The sequence below is a fragment of the Oncorhynchus keta genome, chromosome 7 (assembly GCF_023373465.1).
Source record: "Oncorhynchus keta strain PuntledgeMale-10-30-2019 chromosome 7, Oket_V2, whole genome shotgun sequence".
Lineage (NCBI taxonomy): Eukaryota > Metazoa > Chordata > Actinopteri > Salmoniformes > Salmonidae > Oncorhynchus > Oncorhynchus keta.
The window spans coordinates 16408429-16431082 of record NC_068427.1 but is presented as its reverse complement, the minus strand read 5'-3'; the positions used below and the strand labels follow the sequence as shown (position 1 = coordinate 16431082).

Sequence of the window (22654 nt, the reverse complement as noted above, 5' to 3'; positions counted from 1 at the left end):
TAGGAAACACTGTCACCACCGATAAATCTACGATTATCGAGAATTTCAAGAAGCATTTTTCTACGGTTGGCCATGCTTTCCACCTGGCTACCCCTACCTCGGTCAACAGCTCTGCACCCACCACAGCAAAATCTAGACCCCTACAAATCAGCTGGGCTAGACAATCTGGAACCTCTCCTTCTAAAATTATCCGCCGCAATTGTTGCAGCCCCTATTACTAGCTTGTTCAACCTCCTCTTTCTTATCATCTGAGAACAGTACAGATTGGAAAGCTGCCACGGTCATCCCCCTTTTCAGAGGGGGTGACAGACCTATATCCATCCTACCCTGCCTTTCTAAAGTCTTTGAAAGCCAAATTAACAAACAGATCACCGAGCATTTCGAATCCCATCTTACCTTCTCCGATATGCAATCTGGTTTCCGAGCTGGTCATGGGTGCACCTCAGCCACGCTCAAGGTCCTAAACGATATCATAACCGCCATCAATAAGAGACAATACTGTGCAGCCGTCTTCATCGACCTGGCCAAGGTTTTCGACCCCGTCAATCACCGCATTCTTATCGGCAGACTCAACAGCCTTGGTTTCTCAAATGACTGCCTCGCCTGGTTCACCAACTACTTCTCAGATAGAGTTCAGTGTGTCAAATCGGAGGGCCTGTTGTCCGGACCTCTGGCAGTCTCTATGGGGGTGCCACAGGGTTAAATTCTTGGGCAGATTATTTTCTCTGTATATATCAGTGATGTTGCTCTTGCTGCTGGTGATTCTCTAATCCACCTCTACGCAGATGACACCATTCTGTATACTTCTGGCCCTTCGTTGGACACTGTGTTAACAAACCTCCAGATGAGCTTCAATGCCATACAACACTCCTTCCGTGGCCTCCAACTGCTCTTAAATGCAAGCAAAACTAAATGCATTCTCTTCAACCGATCGCTGACCAGACCCACCCGCCCATCTAGCATCACTACCCTGGACAGTTCTGGCTTAGAATATGTGGACAACTACAAATACCTAGGTTTCTGGTTAGACTGTAAACTTTCCTTCCAGACTCACATTAAGCATCTCCAATCCAAAATAAAATCTCATTCACTCAGGGTTTCAAACATACCCTCGTAAAACTGACTATCCTTGACTTCGGCGATGTCCTTTACAAAGCCTCCAACACTCTACTCAGCAAATTGTATGTAGTCTATCACAGTGCCATCTGTTTTGTCACCAAAGCCCAATATACCACCCACCACTGCGACCTGTATGCTCTCGTTGGCTGGCCCTCGCTTCATATTCGTCGCCAAGCCCACTGGCTCCAGGTCATCTGTAAGTCTTTGCTAGGTAAAGCCCCGCCTTTCCCCCGCCTCTCAGCTCAATGGTAACCATAGCAGCACCCACCCGTAGCACACACTCCAGCAGGTATATTTCACTGGTCAACCCCAAAGCCAACTTCTCCTTTGGCTGCCTTTCCTTCCAGTTCTCTGCCATCAATGACTGGAACGAATTGCAAAAATCAAAGCTGGAGACTTATCTCCCTCACTAACTTTAAGCATCAGCTGTCAGAGCAGCTTACCGATCATTGCACCTGTACGTAGCCCATCTGTAAATAGCCCACCCAACTACCTCATCCCCATATTGTTTTTTGTTTTTTTTGCTCCTTTGCACCCCAGTATCTCTACTTGCACATTAATCTTCTGTAATTATTTCGCCACTATGGCCTATTTATTGCCTTACCTCCCTAATCTTACTACATTTGCACACACTGTATATAGACTTTTCTATTGTGTTATTGACTGTACATTTGTTTATCCCATGTGTAACTCTGTACTGTGTGTGTCGCACTGCTTTGCTCTATCTTGGCCAGGTCACAGTTGTAAATGAGAACTTGTTATCAACTGGCCTAACTGGTTAAATAAAGGTTAAATAAATAAATGAAATAAATAAAAATTACCCATTCCTATACGTGAGTACTATTGAAATAGTAATGTTAAGTAATACACATTGGTTCTTAAGCCAATTATATTATATGACTGTTGCCTCCCATTTAAGTTTGGTAATAATGTTTGTTTTTGATTATAATTATTAGGTGGAGGTTGCTAGCTATAATGGTATCTTCAACTTAGCCTATATTTTTAGCTAGCTTGCTAGCTGCTCTGCAGTGCTATAAAGTTAAAGAAGCAAGCCGAGGAAAAAGTAGCTAAACAAAACAAGTTTTATTATCAACTGAGACAACATATTTCAATGAAAAGGCAATATTTTGCAATCTCCCAAAATTAATGCGATCTCTGGTGATAGACAGGCTCTCCTCCATCTTGCGTTACCAACACTCCACTTGTCTATTCAGTAGTGGGGCAAGACTCCGTGAAGATGATGTACGACGTAATTAAATATGTCATGATATAAACGGGGCCATTAGCCTGGGACTTTCTGTACAACCATGCTGCCAGGTCAGGTAAGGTGTATGTTTAGTCCGTGCCTGTCTTGAGAATGAGGTGAGTAAAGCAATACTCTGTGATGTCATCCCAGTAGTCCTGAGAAGAGTAGAGAGTAGAGTAGAGAGTCCTCGGAGATTACAAGTGTAATAACCTAAAAGTCAAGTCTGAGTAAAGTATCCTTTTGGTTCTGTTGTGTTCTGTCTTTACATCTGCAACTTTCCAGTAGATGCAGATTAGATAGAGAGGAGTCCAACCAATAGAAGATAAGCATCAGCCCAGACATCACATGAGATTGTTATAGAATTGTCTCCCATGATCAACTCATCAGAATATTCATACTTCAAAGTTAGAACATTAGTGCTTTAATCATTGGTCTTGCTTAAACCAATGGGCATAACCTCACGGTTGCCAGGGAAACATCACCCAGATATTGAGCAAAGGTATGGCGAACCTAAACATGTCAGACAGTTTTAGACACGTGAAGCAACTGAGTGCATCAACAGTGCTGGCGGCCCATTGCTCCGGGTCTTTGGATGTCTGAAAGAGGAATTCACAGTTCAGAGCGCTCTCCCGGAGATGGAGCTGGAGAAATCTTTCATGCCCCGCACAATGAGGCCATTTCATAGTGGATCACGAGAGTCTCTTACTGGTGTTGATGGGAGTGGAAAGGCATTATGACAGGCCAATGAAGAATTTATTTGAAATGTCTCTGGGTGTTGAGAAGATTCACGAGCTCCCTGAAAAGCGACAAGGACAATGTTAGAGTACAGTGCACGAAGAAGAGAACTCTTCCATACAAAACCATCCTCCACATAGAACAAAGTGACTATGCAATTACATTTATACATAATCATCAGTTACTGCGGTGATCTATTATAGTCTAGTGGGGGGTGTCTATTACAGGTTGAAATTGGACATTTATTGAAGCGTGTATAATGACTTTAAAAAGGGTAATGCTACTAAATCAAGTGTATCTGATGTTTCTTTCATATAACTGTGTCCATTGTCCACCCTGGCGAGTTACAACAATGTCCTTAGTAGTTTGTGGTGAGTATTTGCAGAAATTGAAAAGAAAAAAACCCGGAAAGATAGAGGAGAACGCTAAACCAACACAACAAGAGAAAGAGCGTGTGAGTGTAGGAAAAAGGAGTGATGTGGCCTGACAGAAAAGCCCTTACTGAGTTTGCTTTTGACAGCCTGAACCATGGTGACACCAGCTCCCAGCGACAACAGAACGAGAGGAACCAAAGTCGCTCAGAAACAACTCTCAGCTAGCCTCCAAAGCTCATGGAGGATAAATTAAGTAAATGAGTAACTGTTTGGCTCACTGCTTTAAAATGGTCCGGAAATATCTAGAACACATATTCATAATATGTCAGAGAAAGCACGACTGCTTTGGGTCGACTAAAGTACTCTCAATAGTAACTGTTATGTTTGTTTTATTTACCGTGATACATATTTTTTGTCTTTGTAGGCCTACATCAGATAGCAACCTTTCTTTTTACTAAAAGGAAACCCTTTGATAATTGAAAGAGAATGCTTGAGTGTAATATGTGAACCAATCAATAACATTTTCCCTTCGCTTCTATGTCTACCCAATTGATTGTCTGATTTAGCCTGGCAACAGATCCATCCTACAGGGGACCATTGCCCTGTTTGTTGAGATAAGAAGAAAAGTATAGCAAACTCACACTGAGCGCTGTACTCTACATTGTAGAGAGTGGGTTTAAATATTAAACTAAATGTCCTTCAGTGCTCAAAACATAAAACAGTTTTCCCACTGTTCCCCGTCTCAGTATGTTGTTGAATATATTCATACAGTCTGACTGTCTGATAGAGACTGCATGCACTGATAGCAGGTGCATACAAAATCCAGAGTTTATAAATGATAGATTGAAGTAGGGGGGAATTGTTCAGGTTCCCAATCGCCCGACACGAGATGAATAGAAAACAGCTCTTACACTGATTACGCTTCTCATCTTTTGTACAGATATTGTAAGGACTGCAGTGACAGTCAAGGATGAAGCATCCAGGGACAGTCTATTCTTGAACTTTAATTAAATATTCATTGTGTTTGCAAGTTGGGTCATTTCAATTGTGTTCCTCCAGGCTTTTCCAGGCATTGTATTGCATGACTCACAATGGAAAGGCCAACAACAGTTCATTTGTTTTCAAACTCCTGAAGCACCAAAACTTACTCTGCCGTTGGTTGGGTTTGACCATTAAACATGGTTTCATTGGTGCTGGCTGACCCCTACCCTCTGCTTCAGGGTATGATGTTACCTTTAACAAATAGTCAGTTCATCACAAGAGCATTGCATTTCACATCAGCCAGTATATAATTGAGGAATGAATGGTTCTGGGCCTCAATACCATTCTGTAGGATGTGATAATCAAAAAGCCCTCTAACTGAATTGTATTGTGCTCTTGCACTCTCTTTCTCTCCTCTGCAGAATGTATAGTACCAATTGTTTTCTGTGAGAAATGGGTATGTTTGGAGCTCTCAAAAAACAAATGAAAACCAACTGGGGCAGCAGGTTTTAAGAGCGTTGGGCCAGTAACCGGAAGGTAACCAGAAGGTTGCTGTTTCGAATCCCCGAGCTAGGTGAAAAATCTGTCAAAGTACCCCTGAACAAGACACTTAACCTTAATTGTTCCAGGGTCACTGTCAATAATGGCTGATCGCTGGCTATGGCCCTACTCTCAGGGGGAGTGGGATATACATTTCCAAATGAAATGCGCAAAAAATAGGACTAATGTAAACACCCACCTAATTATTATAAACACTCTTATATATAAATGCACAAAACATCATCTGAATAATGAAATACTTAAAGATTTGTTAGACAGTGTATTTTTCCTCCACAGTGAACATGCTAATTAGTCCCGAGGAGAACCATTGAGCAGTTTGCAAATTTGCCCTGATTTTTAATCAGTCTAATTTCTCTCTCCAACACAAAGGCACATTTGCACAGCCATACACAGAAAAACAGTAAAATCCTCTGTTTGCATAATTTGTTCACTGTCTGTTCCTATGAGACTACGAAGTGTGTGTGTGTGTGTGTGTGTGTGTGTGTGTGTGTGTGTGTGTGTGTGTGTGTGTGTGTGTGTGTGTGTGTGTGTGTGTGTGTGTGTGTGTGTGTGTGTGTGTGTGTGTGTGTGTGTGTGTGTGTGTGTGTGTGTGTGTGTGTGCGTGTGTGCGTGCGTGCGTGCGTGCGTGCGTGCGTGCGTGCGTGAGCGGCATTCTGGGGTAGGGGTTGATAGTTCACCCCCCACCCGGATTGCTGCCCTCAGTGTGGCATGACCATGATCACTCTGACACTTGAACAGAAAAAAACACCTTCTGCCCGACTGTTTCCCCCATCCTGCTATGGAAATTAGATTTTCCATCTCACTTCATCTTCAGTGCTTAAATACCTCTTAGCAGTGAGGGGGATTGTCTGGGCTGTTAACAAATATCCTCCCTTATAACTATCCTGTTGTTCTCCAAGCTTAAGCAAATTTCATCTTCTGCTACCTTGGAAAACAGATTATCGGAATACAGTGCAAATTGCAATGTGCTGTGCAATAAATGTGACATTATCATATCTGAATCAGATTTACCTATGACTGAAATGAAGTCCGACTTGAATTTAGCTCAACAGCAACATGAACTATCTCCCTCACTTTCATTTCCTATTACTGCACTGACTTGGATTGGGACTCATTATGGCAATCTCAACTGCCAGAGAGGGAAAATGTGCCGTCTGTACAATATTCAACCTCCGTTTTGGAGGAGTGTGACTGAGGAAATAGTGTTAGTACTGTGACCAATTTGAAAAATCCCATTTCATTAAACCTCTATGTGAAATTAATTCTATACTTCAAAAAATCTATTAAACTCTGCTGCCCCTGACAGCAAACAAAGCAGACGTGGACATTTTTCACAGCTGAGTTGAAAAGAAAGATCATTTCTTAATCTGAAACAATTCATAAGTGAGGTTTTATAAAGCACCCATTGGCTGTGCTCTGCAGGACTGCAGAGCATATCTTAAAATGTACACTGACTCCCTCATTTATCTGCGCTCGTTCCATGAAAGCACTAAGACGAGCTTCATTTCTACCCGTTCATAATAGAGTTGGGATCTGATTAACCTCTCTGCTTGCCGGCACAATGACAGGTTACCTTGAGATTCAGCGCCGTAATGGAGTCCGCTATCACCAAGCACACTACAAACATTCCTCGCACCGCAGGACTCGACCAGATTGGAATCCGTTAACTCCTCTCTGCGCTGTGTGCACACTGGGGAGACTAACAATCCTGGGAGTTGCTGTTGCCCCTCAACGTTAATGGTCCAATGCAGCCATTTTTATCTCAATATCAAATAATTTATGAGTAACAATTAAAGGTCCAATGCAGCCATTTTTATCTCAATATCAAATTATTTCTGGGTAGCAATTAATAAATAAGTACCTTACTGTGATTGTTTCAATTAAAATGGTCCCAAAAAATATATAGCTTCTTAGCAATGAGCAGTTTCTCAAGCAATACTTTTTATAGGACTGTCTGGGAGTGGTTTATTGGCAGAGAGCTTTGGAACTCTCATTCTTATTTGTCTATTAACTAATTTACCGCCTGGTGTCACCAGGCAGGCCAAAACTCCATCCCACCAAAACAGGCAGACATTTCAGGCTGTCTTTTAAAACGTCTCTTATAGCAGAAGTGCATTACAGTCATTTTCACAATTTCACAGTATTAATCCAACCTCATGGTGTAGTAATATATATAAAACATAGAAAAATCTAGTTTGTGCCTGGACTGGGCCTTTCATCTATACTTTCTGCTGTATGAGACCATCTCTCTCTCTCTCTCTCTCTCTCTCTCTCTCTCTCTCTCTCTCTCTCTCTCTCTCTCTCTCTCTCTCTCTCTCTCTCTCTCTCTCTCTCTCTCTCTCTCTCTCTCTCTCTCTCTCTCTCTCTCTCTGCATTGCTTTCATTGCCATTTTCCTCCCTAATACACAGTAAGTGCATGTATGTATGTACGCATTGAGTCTTATAGAGGGGATTTAAGTGTGTGCACAGTAGCAGGTTGATATTTATTTATTTAAGTCTTATCCTGGAGGCAGAACTGAGCGATTTCCCCTTAGATGAAAATTCCCCTTAGATCAAAAAGTCAAAATTGGCAATATTGTAAAAATTCATGAAAACAAAAATGACCTTTTTGGTCTTAATTTGAGGTTAAGGGTTAAGCATTAGGGTTAGCAGTCAGTGTGGTTAAAGTTAGGGTTAAAGTTAGGGTTTTAATACTTTGTTGCTGTGCCAGCTAGTGACCACTCTCCAGAGCTGCCTCCAGAACAAGATTCATGACAGAAAATGCTAACCTCCTGCACAGTACCCAAACAAATTGCAATGGAAACATCTTTAGGCGGCTTATTTGGTCAGTAAAATAAATACATTCCAGGCAATTAACATTGTCATTATCAAGAATGATTCTGCAACATATACTGCAATATGTTTTCTCCGATGGGTCTATTTCTTGTGTCATACCTCTATTTTCATAAAATCTGAGTCCAACCTCTCCTTTCTCACAACAAGACTTCAAGCCCTTACAGTTTTTCTCAATCGCTAAAACACCATTTCTGAAACCTTGCTCCATTTCCTGAAAACATTAAACACAAAACCTCATCTTCAAGCACTATTTACATAAACTCTGACTCCTCTTGCAAAATGAAACATTCGCCTCAAAACAGTTTTACCTGTGTTCAAAATCAAACACTGCTCTCAAATCATAAACAAAGTGATCAAAATGATATACACTCTCAAGCAGTCAGTAAACAATACACCGAAAAATAGAAAACACATTATTCAAAACATACAATTCTCAGGGAGAAGTACATTTTTTAAATTTGTTTTTTTTATCATATTTTTCCGTCATTGTCCTGTGATGAACAAAAACATGTTCTATCATAGTAGCTCAAAATTGATCAGAAATTACTACTCTGCTTTGTTCTTTGCAATTTAGTTTTTTGTTCTTCCTCCTCCTTGTACCCCTATTTTTACAGTACTATACCCTGCATCTCACAAACTTGTCCTTTGTCTCTGTGATACTGTCATTCTTGTTCTTTGTTGATATGAACCTGCAACCAGTCAAAATCTATTGAGCTGTCAGTACTGTTAATAAATGGAAAGCACAATGTTCAGGGCCATACAATTCATCCATTGTACAGTATACAGCCTACAATGCACTGTACTACAGTATCCATTCTCAGACTTTCTCCTTCCCACCTTCAACAACCTGTTTGCTTTCTGAACTAGCTTATATTGGTTGTGTCGCATCATTTAAAACAGGTTAAATCAATTTTGAGTGGTTGTGTTCAATCAATGACATATGTTCTCTATTTGTATTTGATTGTTTCCACTTGTGTTTACCAGTATGGATGACATGTGCATTAGAGTGCAGAATGTGTTTTGAGAATGAGAATGTATTTAGAGTTTTGCTGAAAAGACTAAGTGAGATCTCCAAATTGTGTTTTACCATGTGAAATGGTTGAAGGAATTGACAACAGACTGCATAATAAGCTAAATGAGTCCAGGCAACTGAGAACTTTGTTCAGCCAATGGGTTTTAGTGTTTTAGCAATTGAGAAAAACTGTAATAACAATGTAGTATACATGTTTCCAGTGTGTAACTCTCATCTCAATGTTGCCATCTCCTGGCGTGACGCTAGGTTGTTTTTACAAATCCCAAGCCTTGTGCCAAATATGTCAAAGGGACTGATTACAGCCCTCAGTGGCCAGTTGGCCCAGGAGTCCACCCCCGGTGGCCAGTCCGACAGGGACTGTCAGGCCCAGGCAGACTCTGGATTGGTGAAGAGCCAGGGAGGGGGCTCAGAGCCAAGTCCTACCCAGCCAGAGTGTCATGTGGCCCTGCCAATGAGAGGCTATTCACCAGTATCAGATAACACTAAGCAGGAAATTGCTTCAAGTAGAGGCAACATTTTTAGGAAAGTAATATCTAACTATGGAATATATTCAGTGGGAAGGAGAAGAATTCCTGGTCCTTGAAAGATCCAAATTAGCATGCATACACACACACACACACACACACACACACACACACACACACACACACACACACACACACACACACACACACACACACACACACACACACACACACACACACACACACACACACACACACACACACACATACAGACACACAGTCCCACTCACATGCTATACTGAAACTCTTACGTTGAATAATACAAGCATCTCACACAGAATCAAATGTATTCACAGCCTGGACTGCCAAACAAATGGTGATTTACCCTGCCTGATATGGTAACTGACACGGAATATAAATGTTAAAAATAAACATTGTAGCTTCAGATACAACACATTGCAATATAGACATTTGGAATTTGACTAGGATTTATACAAGCTGACCATGCGAGTTTGGAAATGTGGAGAATCCAAATTAAAATGGAATTAGAATAGTCATCTGTCATGTAGAATATGTACTGAACAATGATCAAAATATATTCCACGGAATATCATTGAGAGTAAAAAAGAAACAAATATGTACTGTGTACCTCTGATTTCCCAAGGTTCTCAGCCATGTACCTTGAGGTGGTGAAATTCAATGTGAACCATGAAATGTAAAGTGGTGAACCTAATTGGATTGCAACATTCAGCACAGAGCTCTACCAACACGGAGTGAAAGGCAACACGGCTAGGGCCCCATGCGTCACACTCGCGACGTTTATCAAATAGACTTGACTGTTTATCACATGCTTTTGAGGTTCAGGGGCTCCAAACAAAATCCTATCTCTCGTTTTAATTAGCTTATGGTTGGTGTTACTATGATCTGCCAGGAGAAGATGTACTTTGAGACAGGTGCGTCACGCACTTGTTTATGATTCATTAGCCAGGCCGGATATTGATCAGAGGCTGCGTGATATTTATACTTTAGAAAGGGGGGCAGGGGGCGGGGGGTGGGTTGTGTGTGTGTGGGGGGGGTTACTGGGAGTATTTTCTCTCCCTCTAAGCATGTCATTGGACGTCATAAGCCAGAATGGCTATGCAGCAGCAGGGAGACATGTGGCCTGGAGATGGCGCTCTCTCCCCGGATTGTAAATACTGGCCTTAGGATTCTGACACCATTGCTCCTCTTGTGAATGCCCACAATTTAGAGTTTGTTTTTGTGGATTACTTGTACTACAATCATGTGTCTGGAAATAAACTAGTGATGGATAATACAATGTTATAATATTTGACAGTGATTACTTGCTCATCACAATTAAACAGCCATTATTGTGGATGTGTCTGAGTTGACGATTGAATCTGTGGTATGAATCAATGCCCTTTCAACAAAGAAGATTCACATTTCAGTCATCTGAATGAACATCATTTCCCAAAGCAACAAAATACTCAGAACTGGGTTAAATCTAATTATGACTAGAATCATTCTTTGAAGAAGAATGTACAAGTTTTACAATGGGATGAGGTCGAGAAGGGGGTGGAGTGGTATGTGTACAATAAATTCTGCCAAGTGTGATTTGTTCTAGAATTCTAATCTTTCTTTTGATCTGTCTTTGTTTTCAGAGGATTTGAACAACAAATTGTGTCTCTCTAAATGCATTAAAAGATGGAGCCTTCTGTGGCAAACATGAAGAAAATCCTAGAAACATGTTTGCATCCAAATTAATGTGTGGAATTTGTTTCAAACTACAATCCGTAGACATCCAATTACTGAGATATTGAGCCCTAATAGACTCGTTCATTTTTCACTAAATAATACAATAACTCCATACTTGTACGTTATGCATTTTATTACTATAATTGATCTTTGTTTTACAAATATAAACATTGTGTGCAAATAACAAAGTAGATTCTTCCATTCCAGCTAACTTACGTATTTACTGCGAGGAACCAAGCTACAGAGAAAATATGATGAGCTAAATCATTTGGCCAGTCCTAATGTGTTTGAGGGTGGCAGGGATGATATGTGTTTTGGGGCTATGTGGGCCCTGTCTCACGCCACAGGATGTGCTAAGGCCACAGGGACCACTAGCCAGTCTGATCTTCTGGCACCTCCACATCTGTTGCTCCCTCACACCCGCCCATTTGTCCCACTGTGAGGCTACAACACCCTGAGCTGGCTGAGGGATAAGCTTTATCTGGCTTTCAGACAGCCCAAATGGCTTACATTAAACATGGCATTTGCACATAACATTTGACCCCCCATTGCCCGAAGAGTGACATGCCTACCCCCCACTTAATATACCACTTGAGGTGACAAGTAAAATGAAGAAACTGATGAGATGGCTTGGCCTGTTTTAAGCCATTGGAATAATTTGAGATTAATGAATTAACTGACTGTATATAATATATTATATATCAACATAATCAGAATAATCAGTAATATAGAGTAATGTATGTTTGTTCCTATTTCAAATCGTACAAATTAATATTTTTTGTGTGATTTTTTAAATTTTATTTAAATAAACAGTCCCCACAGAATCGTATTTCATACAAATCAGCGAACTGAGAACATGTCATTTTGCATACTGTCATGTCAGTATAATGTGCATAATCTCAAATACAGACAAGCGTAATATAAAAACATTGTTTTATTAATTTTTAACCAAACCAAACCAGCACGGCAGGGAAACCTGAAAATGTTAAGCATGTCTCATTTTATATGATGTAGTAGTAGCTCTACATCACCTTGCCCTGGCAAGGACACCATTATAGCATGACACGTAGCTGACATGAATGCTATCCAAAAGGTTGTTCTTTATGCTCTGTTGTGGGACATTTGCTCCCAGTGACATATGCTACAGGACTAAAGTCTACAGTGTCACCAAAAGCCTGATCCTGTGCCACGCCATCTTGGCTGTTTGGACATTGCAAAACAAAAACATGTTACAAGGTGGAGGACGACAAGAGGTTTGCTCTTTGGGGCCCAAACTGTCCTCAAATGGTCCATATTAGTATCAGTATAAAAGGCATGTTATTAGAGAGAGTGTTCCTAAACAATCGCTACTATGATTATTGTGTTATGGCCTGCCAAGAAGAAGATTAACATTATTCTTACCTTTAATTAAAATCTCCCCAGTCTAGAGCATATGGCCTATCCCATTAATATGCTCTAATGCTCTTACTGTCACCACACAGGTCCTAATCAAGCTGTGATCTGCCTTAATCACCAGTCTTAAGTGGCAAACAAGTATCACTCCTAGGCTAGCTATGCATCATTAGTGATGAGACTATTGCACTTACGCCACGGTCTGGTGTCGTGCTACATTGGGTCACAATAACAATAACGCAGACTGAAAAAAACATGACCCTGCAGTATTTTCTTTATTACTATTCTCAGAGCGAATGATGTGTATTTTGAAAGAATTGCAAGGTAAAATAGGGTCTTTCAACAATGACTGATAGTATTATTCAGACACCAGTTTCCTTGTTAAGATTTTATAAGAAGAAACTAATTGTTCTCTGAGTGGTTTTGATGAAGCGTTAGGTTGATTGTAGAATTTTCTGTTTGCCACCCGAAATGTCACGTGTGCGTGACATGTTGATAAGATTAACTCCTAAGCTTATTACTGACAAACAACTAATTTGGCCTAATTGTTTAGTATTATCTATCAAACTGACTCACATTAGCCATGAAATCCTGGATTTCCACACCCTGCCAGCCTGGGGGCTAAAGAGAGTTCTGGGTAAAGGGCTCCTAGTCTCCCCAGTCTGCCTGGAGAGCCACCATCTGCAATCTGTTCCAATGCTCCTGAATCTCAAATATGTTTACTGAACATGTTTTCTTTGACTATCATTAATAATTCAGGACTTTAATTATTAATGAAAAGACATGCTTTAATTTACACTGTACACTCAATTAATACTGTAGAACTATGATATAACTTGCAATTGCACATTGCACAAGTAAACATAAATTGGGACCACTTTATCATATAATTTATACATTTCTTCACATGTTCATCAAAATATCTCCTGTCCTATTCATGAAATAGCTTCAGTGGTAGTGCGAGAACAATTCCCTTGAATCTGTTACATTCGATATGTTCAATTAGCAAGTTAATACAGCCTTTTTGTTATTGCGTTCCTCTCCTCTCTGTTACTATGTGTGAACCCTCAGTAGTTTGACTACAGCGCAATACTACAACATCACTAATCACAGATAAGACTGTGCATTAACTTTTCTCAGAAGCTTACTGACAATCTTTCAGGGTATTATTTGATAATGGAGAATCAGGCACTGGGCTTAGTAGCTCCAGTTCAGTCCCATGTGATGGTTTGATGCCAGTATAAATACAACAGAGCATGTACCTCTTACGAGGAGATGCTGTTGGACTAAGACTGTGTGTTTAATGTAAGTAATAGATCAATATATATAATGGAAATCTTTGCACAAGGCAGGTTATAATATTGATTGATCATTTTTATGAACTTGTTGAGGTAAGCGTGTTAAGACATCGGCATGCTTCCCATCCGAAACAGTTTGTGCATATATTATGATGACATTTTGTGACGTTTTAGTTAGTTTTGGTCTTTGGCAAGGTTTTTTCCAGCAGTTAGGTACACACAACCTTTTTTCTCGAGGCAAGCCGAAGTTCTGTAGCCGAAGTCTACACCACCTCGTCGGTGATTGGTCAACAGTAGGGTTTCTTCAATGAAATGTGTGTTGTCATTCAACGAGAGATGACTCGTTTTCACCCACATTTTTGTACTTGTGAAATACTGCCCCAAACATGTTAGTTAGATGTCAAATTTAGCCACTAAGATCTTCTCGACAAAAACGTCAAAATGAATGACAGATTTCTTGAGTTAATCTTAGATTAATTATGGCTATTTTGAGGAAGTGGACATTGCTTGGATTGTTTTGCCAACTATTTGCTATGAGAGTGAACTGCCCCAATGAAATCGCAGGATTTCATAGCATAAATTATAACAGCACAAAGTAAATGGACCGTCCTGGTGCGCTCAACTGTGCATCCAGTCAGAACTTCGGAATCTGCTCTAGTCTCCCTCCCAATAAATCTTTCACGCCAGACGGCTTATTTCCGCATGTGAGACAAGATCTGCTCTATCAGGTACAGATGGCGCTAAAGCAAAAAGCTAATTCTAATGAACTTGTAAATAAATCATCATAATAGTCACGGGAGCCTGGGACCTGATAAGCCGGACATCTACAAGCAACAAGAGTTGAAAGACAGAGGGATAGCTAGGACCACTAGCTAGGACCTTCTCATCGTGGATCTGGTGGGACAAAAATGTATGACGGTGGCTGGCAAATTTGATTATATCCCCCTATGCTGTTCATCAGGTTAAACTGTGGGTGACAGGATTACATATTGTTTGGACTAAAATAGCATAAAACCAGGTGTATCACAAAGCATGATCAAATTAATTAGCCAGCTACAGTCATTTTTTAGAAACATTGAGAAATTGTTTGGTAAATGTTTTGGCCAAATTAAACACTGATTTACCTTTGATAAGCAGATAGATTGCTACAGCTAGCTGGTAGCTTGCTAGCTATTTAACTCTTGTGCTAATTTTAAGTATTTCTAATCTAATATCTGACTACATCTGAAATATTAAGTTATTTCAAAATGAAAGTTAACTTGCTAGCGCATCATGATATGTGACAATTTGTTAGCTAGCTGTCCCCAGATTAGATCATGTGTTTTCACTTATTGCATCTGCATGCTTGTTGCACCCATTTGTTCATGAGCCGGCTACTTGTTCTAAATAGTATAATATAATATGTTCAAAGTAGTGGCAGCATCTGCAGTAGTGACCATTCGTTTTTTTTAATGCAAACGTGAAATAGGTGTATTTATGCTGTTGTTCAACCGCACATATCGCCTTATATATCATCTCAAAGAAACCAGTAGGTCGGAAACTTGGCATCATATTTCTGTCATGCTGCTTTGTTGACAACTCCAACCACCTGCGCCTCAAGTATTCAGCCAATCAGTGGCCAGCACTGGACAAGTGTTAAGATTAGCTGGCAATTCACTTGTAACTATGAGCTCACATCAATTCAAATCAAATCTATTTTTATTTGTCACATACACATGGTTAGCAGATGTTAATGCGAGTGTAGCGAAATGCTTGTGCTTCTAGTTCCGGCCATGCAGTAATATCTAACAATCTAACAATTTCACAACAACTACTTTATACATACAAGTGTAAAGGAATGAATAAGAATATGTACATAACAATATTGAATTGAACCTATATTTTTCCCATCATCAAATAAAATGACTTACTGATGGTTTTAGTTATTGTAAAAACCTCTTAGATTGATGTCAAGTCAGAATAAGAAATGTTTGTGTACGAGTGGGCAGCAGTTTGTGAACAAAGACACTGCTGTAATCATTGGAATGGCAGGTTCATGTTTGATTGAATTCCAGACAGTTATAATTCATTGATGGTGCACTGTTCTTGGCACAGCTAAAACCAGACTCAAGCTATCACATTCTCTATTGTGGATTACCTTATGTTAAATTATTTTTACCTCTTTTTTTACCAGAGTCAGTAGACCAACAAATGCTTAGTGCCCCAGTGTGTCGTTTTTAACGCCTTCCTGTGCTTGCTCTATCAGAGGCTCAAACCGATTTAGCTCCAACTTGTGAAAGGTGTCAGTCAGACCTGAGCCCTTTGAAGCCCAAAACTGTATTTTTAATCAACACACACTAATACCCATATGTTTGCCAAAAGCTAGTACACATGTTATTTTGTGTCAAACTTAAATCTGGTGGACACACACACTCGAGTAGTACCAGTAGGCTACACCCCCAAGCACTGTTGTTGGCTAGTGTAACCATGTGACTTTTGCATGTTGACCAAAATGTAGTCGAAGCCTGCACAAAAGGTTGAGCAAAGGTCATTTCAAAGTTGTGTAAAGGACAATTTGACCAATTTTGAACCTCATATGAATTAATCTCCAGCACCGTACAAGTGTCTACATATGTGAACATTGTGTATTTATACATTCTTCTGGTTAAAACGATAAGAAGAAATGCTCAAAATTAAGTAGGATTATGAAGAAAAAAAAAACATTTTCAAAACCTGCAGGGAGAGGGCATGTTCCTTCTCCCCAAATCCCCATGAGTCTCAGTGTTTCAAAATCACTGTTTTTAAAATGCTTTTACTTTTAGTTACATCATTACTTTTTAACACTAAATTTCATTTTCACATATGGAGACACTGGTGTGGTGCTGGAGATAAAGAATTTGAGGTTGAAAAGTGATGGAATTTCCCTTTAAATACTACAATTGGTGACAATTTGTTCATGGTTCATTCACAACATAAAAGTACTTACATGCCATAATATCATTGGATGGTTAATACAGGTTAGTAAAGTGTTCACAGTATTTATAGTGAATGCATGGTACATGTATATTTTTGTTCAACAGTGTTGGTGATTATAGTTTTTCTGTATTCATAAACAGACCAACATATCAGTCTCAAATAACACATCAGCCTCAAATAACCTGTGAATGAAAGTAATTTGTTCAGATAGAAAAAGTCAAACTGGATTAATAGTCTATTGAAGAAGTGACAATATGTATACTTCAATGTGAGGCTGTTTTTCCTTGTCATTATAGAATTCCATTACCATTGTATTTAAAAAGACCATTTGCACAGAGTCAATGAGAGGGGCTGCAGTAATTGGCACCAGCCGGAAACCAAACATGCCCCATTTGGCTAGCCAGTTGAATGCCATTGGTCTATTAGGCAACTCATTTGCATAAATCAAGGTTTATAGGTCAATGCTCTCTTTGGACTGTGTCCAATCTAGTTGGTCGTGGCAAGCGAGCTCAACATCACAAGTTTACTTCCAGCTCGTTTTCTTTATTACGTTTTATTTCGTCATCTTCATTGACCTTTAAAATGGGATTCTGCTGGATTCGAGGAGTTGGAGAGTGCGTGGTGATTGCTGTTCTGTTCTACTCGGTTCAGTCTACAACTACGAGGTACTACACATATGAAGAGGATGCGCCCGGGACAGAGATTGGAAATCTGTCTCAGGATTTAAAGATAGACCCAGCAGAGGACCCTGGAACATCTTTCCGCTTCATGCAGGAGACCAATTCGTCTGTGATTCAAATGAGGGAGATTGATGGACTTTTAGCAGTTGGGGAAACGATTGACCGAGAGCATCTCTGCCCAAGGTCCCCGCGATGCTTTGTCACCTTCGACATAGTTGCCTTCTCCAAAGAAAAGTTTCAGCTCATCCACGTGGAGATCGAGGTAAAGGACATCAATGATAACTCACCCCACTTCCTTCACAACGAGACGACCCTTGAGATATCCGAGAATGTTCAGGTGGACTCACGATTCCCGTTGGACATCGCTGTTGACCATGATGTCGGCAATAACTACATCCAACGTTACCATATCTCTCCCTCCAGCCATTTCATAGTTGATGTGCGTAGCAGGGAGGATGGACTGAAGTATGCTGAACTTGTGCTTGTGAAAGCAATGGACAGAGAGGTTGAAGATTCCTACACAATTGAAGTGACGGCAACAGATGGGGGAGAGCCACCCAGATCCGGATCAATGACTGTTCATATCAAAGTGCTGGATTTTAATGACAACAGCCCAACGTTTGAGCACAATTCACTAAAAGTTGAACTTTATGAGGATTCACCCATAGGTTACCAAGTGCTGAAAGTGCATGCGTTTGACCCAGATGCTGGCATCAATGGCGAGGTAGTGTATGAATTTGTAGAAGACACGTCATCTGAAGCAGTGCGCATTTTTAATGTAGACCGAATTTCCGGTGCTGTGACTTTAAAAACATTGGTTGATTATGAGAAACAGAGGTCTTATGAATTGAACATTAAAGCATCCGATTTAGGCAGAAATTCTATTCCATCGACCTGCAAAGTTGTTGTTGATGTTGTAGATGTAAATGATAACGCACCAGCAATCACTATCAAGCCAATGACCTCGACTAGTGATGGTGTAGCTTACATCACGGAGGCCGCAGCCGAGGAAAGTTTTGTTGCGCTGATCAGCACCTCGGACAGTGACTCTGGCTCGAACGGTTACGTGCGCAGCAGCCTACACGGCCACGATCATTTCAAGCTGCAACAGGCCTACGGGGACACTTTTATGATTGTAACAACCACCACTTTAGATAGAGAGAAGATACCAGAGTATAACCTCACTGTAGTGGCAGAAGACCTCGGAACACCACCTTTCAAAACAGTGAAGCAGTATACCATCAGAGTGACCGACGAGAACGACAACGCCCCCCTCTTCAGTAAATCCATTTATGAAGTTTCTGTCCTGGAAAATAATATCCCTGGGTCATATATAACTACTGTTGTAGCACGTGACCTTGACATGGGTAAAAATGCCAAAGTATCATACAAACTAATTGATTCAGATGTTGTGGGTGAGGCCTCCATTTTGACTTATGTGTCTATAGACCCAATGTCAGGGTCATTGTATAGTCTGAGATCTTTTGATTTTGAAACTGTCCAACAGATTGAATTAACCATCCAGGCTGATGACAAGGGATCACCTCAGCTGTCAAGCACATCCATGATCAGAATCAAAGTCGTTGATCAGAACGACAACTATCCCTATTTCACCTTTCCTGTTATGCTGAATGACTCTGCTGAAGTTCCTCTTCCTGTCAATGCACCACTGGGGTACCTGGCCCTATGGGTCAAGGGCCAGGATGAGGATGAGGGCATGAATGGTGAGCTCAGCTTCAGAATCATACAAGGTGACTCTAACCTATTTTCAATCAATAAAGACACTGGAGAAATAGCTCTAAAACAGGGGCTGGCCTCTGCGATTGGAAATGTTTTGGAAATCAAAATTGCAGTGAGTGACAATGGGAGATCCCCCCTTTCCAGCAGTGCCATCATTCGCTTTGTTGTCACAGATTCGCAGCTCTCAGACGACCAAGTTGTCATTGTACTACGTTCAACTGATGAGGAAGACGCAGGCTTGGATGTTTCAGTAGTAGTTATCATAATGCTCGGCGGGGGCTGTGCTCTGCTGCTGATTGCCATAGTGATTGTTGTTATCACATGCAAGTTGAATCAAGGAGGGAAGGATCAAGACTCCAAGAGAGACGTGTCTCACGTCCTGTTTGATTCCAAGCATCATCCCAGGCTCAACTCTGCAGAACCCAACATGTACGGTGGACCAAGGGGTTTCCTCAATGAAAGGACCTCTTCATCTCCTGATGAGTCAAGCCTGTATGAGGAGAAAAATGGAGACTTGGAGTCACAGGTGAGTGAAATATTTCATTCAGTTTCAGTTGTGTTTAAATACAACTGTACACATTCAAGTGTAGCACTACTCCTGATCCAAGTAGCTGAAATCATTTCCCATCCTCTTCTCTTGTGTTTGCTCTTTAGATGTTCCTGCCTCCTAAGCCTTTCCTACCAACATCTATGTGGCAAGGGGAAAAATACTGCCTGCAAATGAGGTAAGAATACCACCACATTGATCCTACTTGGCATGATGTGCTCTTTTATCACAATTATTATTTTACATGAGAAATAATTTACATAACCATAATCATTTACACTGGAAGGTGCTTAACATTCCACATGCATACAGCAGATGTAGGATTTTAATTGAACCACTCTTAGAATTTTCCTGCTCAGTAGGACATGCAAACTTATAGTGCATTCAAGGTTTAAAAAGGCTTCTGAAGTGTGTAATTTCCACTTTAAAATGTCAGACTTGATTTGCCCTAACAAGAAATGTATCAACACCTACAAAAAAATATATCAATTCATTCTAATATAAAAAATATAAAAAATATGCACATCCAACTAATCAGGTGCAGGACAGAAGAACATATCGATCCAAGTTATATCATCGTCAGGTCATTAATTATAATCCACATTATAATTCACGTTTCCTGTTGTTGCAGGATCATTTTCCTGCTGTATTAAACTGGCTCAAATTAAGATCCTGTATCTGTACACGTTATTGCAGTTGTTGTCCGGAGAGAGGGGCTGCGTGGTGGAAGGCTTCATAAGAGGAGGGAAAAAGCACACATCAATAATCAGATACAGCGGTGCAGTGGCTAATGTTTGATTCTATTCGCAGTGGCATTGACCAACAGAGCGTAAAGGACAGTGGCAAGGGAGACAGTGACTTCAATGACAGTGACTCTGACATCAGTGGGGATGGAGGCAAGAGGAACCTCAGCACCTTCCAGCCCTGGGCCAAAAGTGAGTTTACTACAGTCACAATTTCATACTGAGATTTTAGAGTTCCTCATAGCAGAATGATGATAACAGTTGGCATTTTTATAGCACTCAAACTGCAGCGGATTACATTGTGTGGGGATTACTCACCCCTTCCACCACCAGTGTAAAACCCACCTGGCTATGTAGCACGGCAACAATGAATGACTCTGTCACTATCATTCTTTACTCCTTGGGCTTGGAATGTAATTCGGGATGTGTGTGTGTGTGTGTGTGTTCCATTTCAGGTTCCTTCCACGCCGCTAACACCCTCGCTGTGGATTGTCAAGGCACTTACTGTGTAATACCAACCCAAAGCTTCCAGGCCCCACTAGACAATGCATACACAATTGGCTTTTCCCAAGCACCGGTCTACAACAATCCCCATGCCTATCCCCACTCCTGGAAAGACTTTGGCTACAGCAACAGCATTCCCAAAGCAAGAAACACCATGCAGACGTTCTCTCATCACACAGGTACACTCCCCTCTTACTTCGCCCATCAAACGAGACAATCTGCTGCCGGACTTGCTGAAATTCAGGAGCTCAACCAAGATATTACTACAGTGGCAACCATATTTGAAGTTGCCACCATTTTTTAAACAAACTGCCAAGTAAATATACAGATGGTTATTTATAGATACTGCAGTATTCACTAGATTTTACAGATACTGGTCAAACTGATAGACATATGGACATTTCATGTATGAAAAGGAAAGCAACTTGATGCATAATGAAAACAGCTGATGTATATGTTCTTTGATTCAATTGTGAAGATGTAAGTTGTGTATATATTGATATTCTTATAGTGTGAACATTTGTAAAAACATTGGTGTTTGTTTTATGAGTAAACACAATATTAAAACAATGAGAGATGCAGTATGTGCATAATTGTTTATGACATAAGACCCTTTCCCTGTCATCTTGTTTAGCATGACTTTTCTCTCTTTACCCACTGGGCTTGACCTTCCCATTAACCCATATATATATATATAGTGGCTTCAGAGTATTTACACCCCTTGACTTTTTCCACATTTTCTTGTGTTACCGCCATAATGTCAAAGTGGAAATATGTTTGTACAAATTTTTACAAATTAATAAAACATGAAATGCCTTGTGCCAATAGGTGTTCAAACATTTTGTTATGGCCTAAATATGTTCAGGAGGAAAAATGTGCTTGGCAAGTCACTTAATAAGTTTCATGGACTCATTATGTTTGCAATAGTGTTTAACATGATTTTTTAAAATGATTACCTCATCTATGTACCCCACACATGCAATTTTTTAAAATGATTACCTCATCTATGTACCCCACACATGCAATTATCTGTAAGATCCCTCAGTCGAGTAGAGAATTTCAAAAGGTTTTAACCACAAAGACTAGAGAGATGGGTAAAAACAAAAAAAAGACACTGAATATCCATTTGAGCATGGTGAAATTAATAATTACATTTTGGATGGTATGTCAATACACCTAGTCACTACAAAGATAGGAAGGATGCCTAACTCAGTTGCCGGAGAAGAAGGAAACCATGAGGCCAATGGTGACTTTAAAACAGTTAAATAGTTTAAGGGCTGTGATAGGCGACAACTGAGAATGGATCAACAACATTGTAGTTACTCCACAATACTAGCCTAAATGACAGAGTGAAAAGAAGTAAGCCTCTACAGAATAAAAATATTCCAAAACATACATCCTGTTTGCAACAAGGCACTAAAGTAAAACTGCAAAAATTGTGGCAAAGAAATTAACTTTATGTCCTGAATATAAAGTGTTATGTTTGGGACAAATCCAACACAACACATCAATGAGTACCATTCTTCATATTTTCAAGCATGGTGATGGCTGCATCATGTTATGGGTATGCTTGTAATCAGCAAGGTCTAGGAAGTTTGTTTTAGAATAAAAAGAAACAGAATAGAGCTAAGCACAGACAAATTCCTAGAGCAAAACCTGGTTCAATCTGCTTTCCAACAGACAATGGAAGAC

At 40.3% G+C, this 22654-nt stretch overlaps 1 protein-coding gene across 1 annotated transcript; it reads left to right on the top strand.

Moving 5' to 3' along the window:
• Positions 1 to 17189: 17189 nt before the first annotated feature.
• Positions 17190 to 21793, top strand: LOC118386086 (protocadherin-8-like). The gene is made up of 4 exons (XM_035773491.2): positions 17190 to 19694; positions 19823 to 19893; positions 20526 to 20650; positions 20914 to 21793. Exons 1-4 carry the CDS (start codon positions 17331 to 17333, stop codon positions 21264 to 21266), a joined length of 2913 nt encoding a protein of 970 aa, XP_035629384.1. The 5' UTR covers positions 17190 to 17330; the 3' UTR covers positions 21267 to 21793.
• The last annotated feature ends 861 nt before the right edge of the window (positions 21794 to 22654 follow it).

Excerpts from the sequence above, each read along its gene's own strand:
- LOC118386086 (XM_035773491.2), top strand. The coding sequence starts at position 17,331 with ATGGGATTCTGCTGGATTCGAGGAGTTGGAGAGTGCGTGGTGATTGCT. Across the intron at positions 19,695-19,822 it reads ATGGAGACTTGGAGTCACAG|ATGTTCCTGCCTCCTAAGCC; the intron begins GTGAGTGAAATA and ends TTTGCTCTTTAG. Across the intron at positions 20,651-20,913 it reads CTTCCAGCCCTGGGCCAAAA|GTTCCTTCCACGCCGCTAAC; the intron begins GTGAGTTTACTA and ends GTTCCATTTCAG.